At 56.8% G+C, this 13,594-nt stretch overlaps 2 protein-coding genes across 2 annotated transcripts in view; one reads left to right on the top strand and one right to left on the bottom strand.

Annotated features, from left to right (window-relative positions):
• Positions 1–8,617, bottom strand: part of LOC117868150 (cathepsin L-like) — a 64,823-nt gene extending 56,206 nt beyond the window's left edge. Inside the window, exon 1 of the mRNA XM_034753794.1 lies at positions 8,443–8,617. Coding sequence (XP_034609685.1) covers positions 8,443–8,602 — 160 coding nt within the window. The 5' untranslated portion in view covers positions 8,603–8,617. The remainder of the gene's footprint in view (positions 1–8,442) is intronic.
• Positions 2,184–13,239, top strand: LOC117868147 (veficolin-1-like). Its single transcript, XM_034753792.1, has 8 exons — positions 2,184–2,505; positions 5,224–5,364; positions 6,384–6,437; positions 6,853–6,888; positions 8,164–8,297; positions 9,391–9,520; positions 10,157–10,291; positions 12,150–13,239. The coding sequence occupies exons 1-8, from the start codon at positions 2,403–2,405 to the stop codon at positions 12,395–12,397; spliced, it is 981 nt and encodes a 326-aa protein (XP_034609683.1). The 5' UTR covers positions 2,184–2,402; the 3' UTR covers positions 12,398–13,239.
• Positions 13,240–13,594: the final 355 nt, after the last annotated feature.

The following is a 13,594-nucleotide window of genomic DNA, read 5'->3' on the forward strand; positions in this document are numbered from 1 at the left end:
CCTTTTAGAAATACTTCCACAGGCTTTGTTGAAATTCAAAGCACCCTTCAAGAAGAGAAATTCTATGTTTGTTCAGTGGGAACTGACTGTCAGGAATCCTCCCCCAGCCCAGCGGTACAGGGGTGTTGCAATCAGTGGAGTAAAATGAGAACAAAACAGCAAGAGGCACCTAGAAGGAGGAAGTGGGGAGTGCATGGGGTTTTCTCAGTGCATCAGTGGGCAGTTCACAGCTTAGCACCAGTGACAGCTGTTGTACATTGGTAACGGGACAGGCTCAAGCAGATGTTTGTGCCTCAGGACTCCTGGGTTCTACTCCCGCCTCTGCCACTGACTCATGCCAGGACTCAGCGTAAACCACATCAGCACCCCAGGCCTCAGTTTACCCATCTGTAAATTGGAGCTTACCGCTGATGAGATTTCTCAGGCTTGGTTAATGTTCCCAGTGGGGCTCTCTGGCTGGAGCAGTAGATATTGTGCTGGCTTGGAGGAGAAGTAGCTGCAGTGGGAGCCAGCTGCGTTTAATTTCAGACCCTCCAGCAGGGCGTGAAGGGGCAGCAGGGGGTGTTTGATCCCTGTGGGGGGCGGTGATGCTTTTCCCAGGCCAGAAGCCGCTTTGAGACGCACTTTCATTTTCTTCGGAGAAGCTGCTTGTGAGCAGGCGCCCTCGAGTGACTGTCGCTTTCCCTGGACCGAAAGCGAACAGGCCCAGCTGACCATTCGCCTCTGCCGCAGGTGAGCCCTGGGGAGAAGGGCAGTTCTACCCATGGCGACTAGACAAGCTTCTCCCACCTTCTCTGACACCTCGAGGAAGGGGACGGCTCCGTAACCTTGGAAGGAGGCTGCCCCTGTGGGCCTGATTCTGATCCCCCTTGCATGGGCTTTGCACCGGGGTCATTCCAGGGACTTTAATGGAGCGGCTCATGATTTACGCTGCTGGGACCAAGAGCAAGATCAAAGCCTGCTCCGCTGCGGCCCCAGAAGGGGCTGCTGCCTCGGTTGTGCCAGAGGGCAGCTAAAGACCCCTCCGCACTGTGAGCTAAGGCACCCCCACACCCGATTCCCACCAACTGGCTGGTACCAGTTCCTCCCCGGCGGCTCCTCCTCTCCCCTCCCTCTGTTCTGGAAACTCAATCCTGGTCCAGCATCAATAACGCCCCGACCCCCCCAGCGCAGCAGAACTCCGCAGGGAGGGGAATTATCCCCGAAGCTGAAGGGCTCCTTACCCTCCCGCCACTATCACTGGAGAGGTGTGAACCCGAAGCCACGTCCCTTTAGGCTGGGAGCTCGGCTGAGTGTTTGTACAGCTCCTAGCGCATTCCTGGTGGGTCCGTAGGCGCCGCCTCAATAAACACATAACCTCGCCAAAGCCAAGCAGGGGCAGGCTGTGTCTGTGCTTTATCAGACTTCGGGGAAACCCAGGTGCTGCAAGCAGGGTGGGATTAGCGGTGTTGTGGTTGCTGCTCTTCCCTTTGCCTTGGTGCTGAGCCAGTCCCCTGGGGTCCTGGATCTGCGTGGTCGTTCCAGGTCCCATGGCACTTTCTGCAGGGATAGGGGTGTTAACCCTGGTGTTCTGACCCATTTCCAGTTTGCTCCCCTAAAATATTCCTTGGACATGAGATTTCCTTCACTTCCTGTCCTAAACTGCGCTGTTGATTGTTCTGCGCTGTTAAAACAGCCACCACGTTCCACCCCAGAGGTGGCTGCATGAAGGGACGCCTGTCTATGTGGTTTGCCAAGGCCAAGGCTGTAGTGAAGGTTCTTTACAAGTTCCAGATGTTAGATAGACAGATGCTGTCCTTGGGAATGAAAGGCACCATAGAAATGTAATACTAACACCCCCCAGCAAACCGTCCTTTTCACAGCAGCTTTGGGAGGGAGGCAGGAAAGCATGTGTTACCCATTTCGCAAATGGGGAAAGAGACACGCCCAAGGCCTCTCAGTGGGTCAATGGCAGAGCCAAGATTAGCATTCAGGTGTTCTGGGGCACTCAGTCCTGACCTCATTCCCCCGAGCCAGGCTGCCTTTCAAACAGGAATGAACTTACCAGCCACCACAATGAAGCCAACTCTGGGGTGGAGCGCAGCAGCTGTTTAACAGCGTGATCAATGCCACATCATAGCTCAGGACAGGAATTTCAGAAGAAGCAGCAGAGGGGATTTGGTTGGGCCGAAAGTGCAAACAGAGGATGACTGACAGCGAGAGATCGCATTCCGCCATATCCGTAGCTAGCGGGAACCTCTGAGCCCAACTCTTGCGCCACACGCTCATTGAGAAAGGCTGGCCCCCCAGCAGAACGGGCATTACACAATACGGGTGTTTGGCTGCCGGGAAAGTCAGCAGGGTATAAGAGACAGAGCAGTCAGGCAGCCCGAGGGGTAACGGCGTGGGGGCAGCAGGGCAAGATGAAGTCTTCCACGGGCCTTCTCCTCGCCCTGGCATTCCTGATGGCTGCTACTGGCCCTAGAGCAGGCCTTGCCCAGGAGACAGAGTCCAGCTGCTGTGCACGTGAGTAGCTGAATCCAGGGCAGAGCTGAGAGCCCCCATTGAAGTCAGCAGGGGTTGGGGATACTCAGCACCCTTGGGGATCCCTTTGTGGCGTTTTGTTCTACAAACTGGGGGCCAAACTCAGTCCGACGCTCATGGGCTCCAGCAGGGAGCGGGCTCTGAAGAGGAGCCGCAGCGGGACATTGCCGGGGCAGTCACATCTCTGAGGAGCTCCCCGCCGGACAGGCAGGATGCTCCCTGTCACAGAGTGTGGGGGAGTCAGGGCCTTGCACCCCCAGTTCCTGCGATTCACCGGGACTCTCGGCCAGCCAGTAAAGCGGAAGGTTTATTAGACGACAGGAACACAGTCCCAAACAGAGTTTGTAGGTACAACCAGGACCCCTCAATCAAGTCCCCAGGGGGGTGGGGAGCTTATCCCTCAGCTTTGGGGTTCCCTCCATTTCCCCAGCCAGCTCCAAACTAAAACCCCTCCAGCAGTCTCCTCCAGCCACCTCCCCCAGCCAGGGCCGCTGAGAGCGGGTTCGGGCCCTGGTGAAAAATTTTTTTCGGGCCCTCCAGCCAGGGTGGACCAGCTAAACAGGGCCGACAGGAGGGGGGGGAAGCCGGGCCCAGAATTTTTTCAGGCCCCCCAGCAAGGGCGGGCCGAAGGGGAAAGCCGGGCCCCCTTCCGGACTGCCAGGCCTCAGTAATTTGTACCGGCTTTCCCCCACCTCTCGTCGGCCCTGCCCGCAGCCCTCATCCAGCTTCCCGGGCCAAAGGTGTCATCTGGCCCCAACCCCCATCCTGGGCTCAGGTTACATGCTCAGATAGCCTCACCCTGGTATCCCAGCCCCACTGCATACAGTCTCAATACAACTCCCACACAACATTCCCAGGTCAGTCCGCCCCACTCCCCGGCCCTGAAAGGCAAGGCAAAGCCCCTTGGAGTCCATGGAAAGGACCTGACCGGAGAGGGGTTTGGATCAGAATAATGGTAAGGAGGTGGGGAGACACCCACAGCCCCATGGGTGGGGGAAGGTGGGGAGAGACACCCACACCCCCAGGGATTTGTTTAAGCAATCCCACCTGTAGCTGGAGCAGAGGTTCATGCATGGCTGGGTTTAGCCGTGCTCACCTCAGCCTCCCCCAGCCGGCAACTAACACCGTGGGCTGGGCTCCCTATTGCTGGTGCCGAGAAGCTAGGAGACCCTGAGGGATGGGCTCTGTCTGGGGAGCGCATAGACACTGCCCAGGAAGTCACTCCTTGGAGCCATGCGTGGGGGACGTTTTGCACTTGAGAGCAAGGAACTGAGGAGTGAATCCAGAGGTTGTCCCCCGTCTAGAGAGGATCAGCTGTGGTCTAACAGGCAGAGGATGAAGCAGGGCATCAGGACCATTCCAGCTCTAGCCTCTGACTGTGTGGCCCTGGACAAGTCACTGAATCATTCTGTGCCTCAGTTTCCCCATCTGCCAAACGTGGCTAATGTTACTTCTCTCCCTGAAGTCAGACACCAGCCTCATCCTGTCTCCCTCCTCCTCAACACTTGCCCATCCCCACCACCACACAGATCCAAGGAGCACAGGTACATTGATCGTGTAACCAGGTGACAGCACTCCAGCCATGTTTGTCCTGCCTCTCCCTCCCTCCCCCACCCACCCCCCTTAGTCTGGTTAGGCCCCTCACCTGTTCTATACTCTTAAATCTTGCTTGGGAACCTGCTGGGGCAGGGAAAGTCTCATTACTCGGTTGGAGAGGTGCCTAGAACATCTTTGGGGGCTCAGAAAATAGCCAGCGACGTGGTGATGAGCCCATCCCCACCTTCCAGCGAGCTCCAGCTCTCTCCCCTCCCCCAATACAGGTTTTAATTATTACTTTAAACTTCCCAACATTTAAAATGGGCAGATTGTCTCCGGAGTTGGGAGATCGGTCGACACTCACAGGCAGGGATTGATCCCCAGCTGAAATCTGACACAGGGCCCGATCCCTCCCCTGCTTCTCAACACTACTGTCCATATCAGGTGAGCAGGGTGATATCTAGGGGTGAAAGCACAGGCTGGGAGTCAGGAGAACTAGGATCGATTCCTGGCTCCACTGCCCGTTTGCTGTGTCATCTGGTGCCAGGCACTTAGCCTCCGTGTGCCTCAGTTTCCCCAATCTGCACCCTGGGGATTCAGGTTTAATTTATCCACATTTGCCAAGTGCTTTGTGAGCCTCCGGTGGGGGGATGTTTAATTCTAGTCTTACTGGGGGCGGGGGGGGGGAGGGAATCTCACCCTTGGCCTCCTGATCAAGTTGCTTCCTTCCAGTCACCATGGCCAACTACGCCCCTAAGCCAACGAGGGCAGAGGTCTGGGCAGACTTCCCAGCCCTGACTGTTCAGGTTGGCCCTTCACGCTTCCTGCCAAATCCCAGTGTCACATACTCCTTGTACATGGGAGGCCGCAGGGCTGCTGCTAGCAGGTCAGGCTGCTATGGTATGGACAGGCAGCGGGCTACAGAGAGACAAGAGATGTGTTCCCTGTAAGATACTTGACTACGCGCCCAGGTCTGCCTGGTACCAGCCCAGGTGACACCTAGTGACTAAACGTGATCCTGCAGTTTCAGCATCTCCCCAGGTGCATGAGCCTTTCCCCTGGTCACCTCCTGGCCCCGTGCGGTGCAGCTACCGCTACCTTCAGGACACCACCGCACTGCGCGCCTGCTCTCCTCACTCCAGCCTGCTTCTCCGCCTCTTTCAGAGCTGAAGGAATTATCCCAGTGCGGAGCGGACAAGAAGAGCTTTTTCCAGGGCCAGCCAGGGATCCCAGGAATGCCGGGCATGCCGGGGACAAACGGCCTCCCCGGGGCTAAAGGAGATCCAGGCCCTCAAGGGCCCCCAGGTGAGAGGATGCTGTCAGGACTCGGCAATCACAGCCTCGATATAAAGCAGGCCAGACAGACATCCGTACCCAGGCAAGACAAAGGGACGGGCAGACTCCACGTGAATGCTCGGCACTAATGCACCCGACAGGCATGGCACGCGCTCACAGAGTCTTTGGAACAGGTTGCCAAGGAGGAGAATGGAGAGCAGGAGATCAGCTCATGGGAGGCAGCAGGACACTGCTTTGAGGAAGCTCACAGCCCTAGCCCTCTGCACCAGAACACAGAGCTCCTCAGGGACGCACGCTGGGGAGTGGGAGTGGGAGCGGCTGGACTGAGGAGCCTATCAGGCCTGGCCAGGGAAAGCAGCTTTTAGATTCGGGTTATAGTTCGGCGTGGGCAGGGAACGTTTCAGACAGGTTGGCAGAATCCAGGTTTGAGTTCTGCAGGGCCGTCTGCGCTCTCAGGCTTGCGTTCCTATTAACACTGATCATGTGGATTACAATAGGTCAGAGCAGGAGGGGGCTGGGGGCTGTCCAGACAGTCCCTGCCCCCAAGGGCTTACACTGTGAATGGACCAGAGAGGCAGTGGGGACAGGATAAGGCGCAGCAGAAATGTCAAAGGGCTGGCGAGGAGTCTGTGCCCAGCAGATCTTGGCTAGTCGTCTCGGCCACTAAAACACTGGCACAACATCCCTTCCGTGAGCGAGTGAACCACGTACACAGAGACTAGCCGGCACCTTGGCCTGCCCAATCCTTGACCTCTGCTATTTTTCTAGCACGGACACCCCTGTCCACCAGGAACTGGACTGAGCCGCTCATTCATTTCACCCGAGCCAATAAATGGTACCCACCGGGGCTGGATTTGAACCCATGACCTAGAAGCAAAAGGCTCTGTGTCCCCTTCGAAATCCCCATCCAGTCTGCTCCCCACCCCCAGCTCCCCGGCCGCATCGCCTGGCTCTTATAGGCTGTTGTCAGGTAGTGCTAAAGGCACAATAAAGGGAACCCGGTCCATGCCTCTGCTCTCTTTCTTCAGGCGAGAAGGGCTCCCCTGGGGCAATGGGGAAGGCTGGACCCAAAGGAGACAAAGGTAACTTCGATGGGACTTTTTGGGGGAGGACGGGATGCAGGGCTGGGCCTCTCGGGAAGCCTCACCGCTGTATCCCCTGGCTGCACCCTGTGAACTCTCTTGCCATGTCTGGACTCTTGCCTGCAAACTGGTCTGAGGGCTGCATTCCCAGAGCTAATCACCTGCCCCGCCTCTGCTCTGGAGAAGAGACATTGTCACTACCCTGCACGGGGAGAAGGACTTAGCGGCTGGGGGTGAAAGCCTGGCCTCACAGAGGTCCACACTGCTGCCAGCACCCCCTGCAAGGCCCTTTCACCACCCTGAGGTGACATTTGAGAGCCACCCTTCTCCAGAGCATGCGGCAACCTTGCCCTCCCCTCACTGCCCAGCTGTCGCATGTCCCGTCTTACCAATGGCTGTCTCTCTCTTCCCTCAGGAGAAGCCAGCAGTTCTGCCAGCTCTCAGCAGCAAGGTACACGCCTTCCTCAGCCTCAAACCCTACCCTCGCGCACCAACACAGCTGCGAACACACAGATGCCACAGGCCGTCCATGGGGATCGAACCTAGGACCTCCCACACCAAAAGCACAGGCTGCTACCACCCCAGCTAAAGGAGTAACTCCATTAGTTATAATTTAATAGCATGAAGTAAAGCCACTGAGTGAGAGTCCGGCCTCCCCCAAACAATGTCCCAAGGCCCCACCAAACACAGCTGCCCCGGCTAAGCCCATTTTCTTTCCTTTTCTCTAGCATCAGTTTACTCCTCCAGAGACCCAGGGCACCATCAAACCCCAGTTAAGGCCCCTCAAATGCATCTACCATCAGCTCCAGCATGAAACAGCCGGGTAGCCGCTAGTTCATTCCTCACCACCTGCAGTTCTGATTTCACCCTCAGGTGATTATTCAGTCCAGCTGGAGAGACCCCTCCCAGCTACCGTATATCCCAGCCCCGCATAGCCAGGGACCAGCTCCGAGTTACAGCTGGGCGATTGCCTTTTCTGTGAAAAATGCAGCTTCCGGGACACCAATGTTTCCAGAATTGTTGCTTTTGCCAAATTGTTTCAGTCAAAAACACAACACCCCCCCCCCACACACACACACACACATACCCCACATGTCATCTTGACCCTTTCTAAATGAACGCTTGGATTTTTCGGTTCACGCCGCCGTTTTTGTTTCCAGATTTCCTTTCATTTTATTCAGAACAGCCAAACGTTTCCAAATGGTCAAACTCTAAACACAGGACCAACACGGCCTCAACAACGCGGCAGCAAATCCAGACAAACCTTCTGTTCGACCCAAACCGAACATTTCTTTGCCTTTTCGATTTGCCAAAAAGTTTCTGACATTTTTCATTGTCAGCCAGTGTACAGAAAAATTAGTTGCCCCGTACTGAGAGTCTCTGACCGGGGTGTGTTTATCAGTCAGCCAGCAGATGGCTGTGAAAGCCAATGTCATTCATTCTTCCCGCTGCTCAGGGGTAGGCAGAAGGCACTACATAAGATCCTTCAGTGGAGAGAGACAGCTGTTTGCTGTTCACTGAGATCTGAAGGAGGGACATTGGACTCACTAGGAGATCCCCGCACAGCTCCAGCGGCAGGATTGGGTCCTGCCCAGCTCCCCGGGTCATCCAAGACAAAGTGGCTGGTGCTCTGGGACCCCCATCCCCATCCCAACCCCTGTGTTGGATTGAACATTGCTAACTGCCTTGGCCATAATGAACTCACCCAGCTGGTGTTTCCCCCGAGGAGCAGGTGCCAGGAACTGCAAGGAGCTACTGGAGCAGGGAGAGGGGCTGAGCGGCTGGTACACCATCCACCCTGAACCGGGGAGAACGCTGACCGTCTTCTGTGACATGGAAACGGATGGCGGGGGCTGGCTGGTGAGTCCTTCTAGCCCTCAAGCAGGCCAGGGAGCAGGGGATGCAGGAGGAAATACACCTCCCCACACATGCCTCCACCTACTTGGTGTTACCCCCCCATTGCACGGAGTGGGTCTGTGGCCCCTCTCGTGGCCAGTCCACATACCAGGTTGAAGTTTCTGCTGCCGGTCCCGGTTAGGGGAGATGTTCAGAAGAGCCGGTCTCTCATGCAGGCACCAGGTAGCCGGTCTTGCCAAAGAGCTCAGCACCTTGGCTGTGGTGGGGAGGCTGAGACTCCCTGGAGTCCCCACCAGAGCCCAGGCCATGTTCTTTATAACATCCTCCCGCTGTTTGTGGCGCAGGAGGGGCTCTCCAGACAGAACAAGGGAGGGCCTTTTCTCTCTCTTTCCCTTGCCAGGGAGGGGAATCCGAGAGCCTATCTCTTCAGCAGTCTTTCTGCAGCCAGCCCTTTGGGGCTTGGCTTATCAGCTGTCTTTAGTTAGGGTCTCATTCCAGCTTGGGGCACTGGTCCATGCAACTGCAGGGGCAGTGAGGCCAGAGGCTGTCTCCCGCTTGGCTGATCTGTCTGCGTGGTCAGCGCTCTCGGGGGCATAGCAGTCCTCGCCCCGTTCACCGCCCCTTCCAGGGCCTGTTTTCCCTGTCTAAGCTCCCACCAGCCCCCTCCAGGCAGACCAAACCTTACAGATGTGCCTCATTAAGAGCTGAACCAGCCCAGGAGAGCTCATTAGTCTCCTCTCCTCCAGAGCAAGGCTGTGCTCCCTGGCCCCCGTCCCAGCTACTCAGTGCTTTGAAACTCTGGCTGCCAGCGATGCTATAGGAGCCGCTGGGTGCTAGTCCTTTGCCTCCAGCCACGGAGCCCTGTGCCTGTAGTGAGGGAGGTCTAGGGGCCAAACCCTGCTGGTGCCCCTTGGCGGTAGGCACCACATAAGATCCTGCAGTGTGGAGACAGTTGTTTGCTGTTCACTGAGATCTGAAGGATGGACATTGGGCTCACTGGGAGATTCCCCCCCCGCAGCTTCAACGGCAGGATTGGGTCCTGCCCAGCTCCCCGGGGCTCGCTGAGTTTGGGCGTGACCTGCCCCTTGCCTTCCAGGTGTTCCAGCGGCGCCAGGATGGGTCGGTGGATTTCTATCGGGGCTGGGAGGCCTACAAAAGAGGGTTTGGAAACCAAGCATCGGAGTTCTGGCTGGGCAACGACAACATCCACCTTCTCACCAGCACCGGTAAGGAGACTTCTCGCCACCCAGCTGAGAAGGGAGCAGTCACAGGGAGAGACCAGGGGAAGGTTGGACTGAGGCGTAAAATCACTGACGTTAAGAGAGCTACCCCAGATCTACCCAAGCATAGCAGGAATCAGGATCTGGGCGTGCCCCTCCTCCTGGAACAGGCCGCTACCAAATCTCCCTCTGGAAAGAAGAGAAGGCCAGGCTGGAGCAGCTTGTCTGTCCCAGAGTTTAAAGGGCCCGCTAGCCGCAAAGCATGCTGGGGAGGGTTCCTAGAAAGGGTTAACCCCCAACAGAGCTCCAAAAGGAGATGGCTCAGAGCTGGTGTGATCAGGAAAATCCAGACCCCTTTCAGACATCAGGTGCTTCCTGGGCTTAGTTCCCCACCATGGCATCACAGCCCCTAGCCCCTCCTGTACAGGCACCGGCCCAGGGGAGACTCCCACCTCCATTTCCTCCGGGGTTTCCCATCCTTGTGTCCCCAGGCTGCCCCAACCCGCAGGGGGACTGCATCTTCCCACAGTGAATGTAGCTCCTGCTCCCGCGGCGTGGGAGGAAAAGGCGTTGGTCTCGGGCCACGGCCGCTCTCTCCAGCAATGCTGGGACTTTGATGCCTTGCTGTCCTTTCGGCCTCAGGGACCTACCAGCTGCGGATTGATGCCAGGGACTTCAATGAGTCCAGCACGTTTGCCAAGTACAGCAGCTTCAAGATGCTGAGCGAAAGGGAAAACTACACGCTCGCCTTGGGCTCCTACTTGGCTGGCAGCATGGGTGAGTTACCCAGCGACTTCCACTCGGGCCTGCTGCTGCAGGGTGAGCGGGGGCCAGCTAGCGGCACCCCCTCCTTGCTATTACACGCCTCGGCCTCTCCTGAGCAGAACCTGGCATCTGTGCCGCAGTGTTTCAGCTCGCTCTGGTGGCTTTGCCCTCTAATGCAGGGTGCCAGTGGCCTCTCTGGTGGCGGAGCCCAGATCTTCAGACGGGGAAGGCTTAGCTGCATGAGGCTAGCTCGTCACCAGGGGGCAGCCTTTCCCTGGCGTAAAAGACTGGAGTGAGGGCTGCTGAGGATCTGTCCCCGAGCCTGCAGTCTCCCCATGACACTCTGTCAGAGCATTAAGGACAAGGGTAACCGAGCATGTCACAGATAAATCAATAGCGGCCACCCCACCAGACCGTGGGAGAGGAGCAGTAACAGCTGTCAGGCAGAAGGGACTGCTACAGGACTGAGGTGCATTTGCGGGGCTGGAGGGGGGGGTATGTGCAGGTCAGGATCCCATTAGCAAAGCTGGGTGGGGGAACCACTGTGTCTGGATCCTGTCCGTGCCCTCCCTGCCCCTCGCCTCCGTGACCGTTAGCGAAACTCGACGAGGTGGAGGAAGCAGCGTTGGTTTCTCACGGTTACGGAGGGAAGGCCTACGCTGCGAATCCCCACTCGGGAGGATGTACGGGCGCTAGCGCCGCTCAAGTTAGCGCACTGGAAACTGCCGTGTGGCCGCAGCTGCTGGGGCTGGCCTCCCGATATGACCCCCCCCGGGGGTCCTGGGGACGTACTCGGCGTGTGCCCTGAGCGACTGGCTGGGCTGCCGTAGCCACCCGGCTACTTCTAGCGTGCGCCCTCGAGCAAAGCTAGCGTGCACCTACCTGCGCCGGGAATCCCAGTGCCCAGCTGCCGTGCAGACGTCCCCTAAGAGTTTGCAAGCTACCGACTGGATTTCTCGATCACAAGGATAATGGGCGGGGCCCAGCACCTTCCCCACCTAGCTGGGGGAGACGCCTTGAGTGGGGATTGGCTGCTGGGGTTGTCACATAGGAAAGCCACCACTGGTGGTTCCCAAGGATGAAATACCAGCTGTGTGAGGCGGGGAGGCAGGGCTAGGATCCCTCAGCCCTCCATTGTGACTGTCTTAGCACTGGTGAAGAGCCCCAGCCTGCCCCCCCCACGCACCAGGTCCAGCTGGGGCAGTGTCTGTAGGAGCATCCCCCCTGCATGTCCACAGTGCCTCAGCCCAGCCCTGGAGGGACCAGCTCTAGGAGTGGGAAGGCAGCCCAGTGTCTGCAGGCCGCTCAGGCCTTGGCTTCTCTGCCGAGAGTTTCCAGCTAGAACTGGTGGAGGAAGGGGAATTTCTAGGCGACTTTATCTGGATAACGTAGCAAAATTCATCTAGTAAATGTTATGGGGCCAGTGCTAGCTCCAGCCAGGGTGTGAGTGAGGCTGGGGGCTCCAGTGGTGGATGGGCACCGCCTGTCTCCTGTGACCCACCAAACTCATTTCACACCAGCCAGCGGACAGCCAGGGGAAGGACTACAGGACTAGGGCCTTATTCTCTATGGTCCCTGCACTTTGGGTCAGCGTTTACACCCAAATGCTGCCAGATCAGACCGGTGTGAGTCTTTGCACAAGTGTAAATGACCGTGCAAATCCGGGCCCCATGCGGGATGCTTCCTACTAATGAATAATAATATGCAAAGAGACAGGGGCTGGATTTGAACCGGTGACCTAGAGGCAAGGCTCTTTGTTATGACTCCAGCTGGGGAAAGCCTTTGCCCTCATGCGAAGGCCGTGAGTTTGGCATGGAATGAAGATGCCGCAGGCCAAGCCGTGTGTGTATTTGCCTTCTGCCCCTTGCAGGAGATTCTCTCTCGGGACACAACAATCTGGGGTTCTCCACGCGGGACAAAGACCACGACACCTTTGGGGGCAGCTGTGCCATCCTCTACAAAGGCAGCTGGTGGTATGGGCAGTGCCACTCCTCCAATCTCAACGGGCTGTACCTCAAAGGTGAACACACCTCCTATGCCGACGGGATCAACTGGTCCACCGGGAAGGGGTACCACTACTCTTACAAATACGTGGACATGAAAATAAGACCCCAGTAGCCAGCCTCTCTCTCTGGGGACTCTACTGACGCTGGGGGGAACCTACGAACTGCAAACAGCCCTTCTGCGGGGCTAGTAAACCGGGAACTTGCCATTAGCTGGGATCTCGTGTGCTACTGGGGTACTGCAGCCTGCAATTCAGTCTCATTTCCAGGCGCTAGCCCTGCAGGCAGTGTCCCCCCAGGGGTTAAAGCAGGAGAGCACATCCCCCCACAGCTCCTTCTTTTCCTTGGATGGACCAATGAGAGCTCTACCTGCTTAGACCCCTGCTTGTCCTGCTGTAGGAAAGATGAGGTGGGAGTCAGGACTTCTGGACTCTTTTCCCACTGACCTTCTGCCCCTCTCTCTGCCTCAGTTTCCCCTGCTGTAAAATGCAGATGAGCCTATTGGCCCATCTCACAGCTCAATATCCTTTGCAAAGGGCTCTGAGATCCTAGGGTGGGGGTTGCTACAGAAATGCAATGTGTTACTTTATTAAACACCACCCATGCGGCGAAGTAATTCCCTCTGAATCGGGCTGTACTCTGTCTGAATGCCAAGCTACCACAGCGAAGGCCCTTTTGATGACCCAAGGCTGGTATTTTACCATCTCCATTAGCCAGTTTTCAGTAGGGCTCGGCCTCCACCCTTGGGGTCAGATTTTCAAGAGGCCTCCGTGCAAAGTCTGTCCATAAGGATTGTAAAGGGAGCGGCTGAGATCTCAAGGGTCTGGCCTTCGTGGAGGGTGGTGAGCGCTTGAAAATCTAGCCCAAGCAGATCTGCATCCAATGGCAGTTTGCAGATAGATTGATATTTCTCTTCTCTTTTTCTCTGGGGGAAATAAAGCGCCTACGATGTTTAGATTCAGTCCCTCTGCACAAGATTTGAGGATTGAGACTCAACCTGGTTTACATGACGTAAGCCTGCATGTCTCTATGCGGCACTGCTCGAGCCAGGAGAAAAAAGGAGAGCCAGGAACGTCTTTTTCCAGCCTCGCTGGTTTCTAGGGTCCCGAACACAGAACAAGCGAGGAATCTCCCTAGAGAAGCTCTTGCTAGAAGCACCCTCAATGCACACGCAGAATAAGAACGAAAGGATGAAGTCTATCGAACTGGCTCTGTCTTAAACCGCAACCGCATCTCAGATCATTTTACGGCAGAAAATGTTTGACTGCAACCCGCAGGCCTCACATCATTCGTTGTAGTGTCTGCAAGCCCT

The sequence above is a fragment of the Trachemys scripta genome, chromosome 20 (genome assembly GCF_013100865.1).
Source record: "Trachemys scripta elegans isolate TJP31775 chromosome 20, CAS_Tse_1.0, whole genome shotgun sequence".
Classification (NCBI taxonomy): domain Eukaryota; kingdom Metazoa; phylum Chordata; order Testudines; family Emydidae; genus Trachemys; species Trachemys scripta.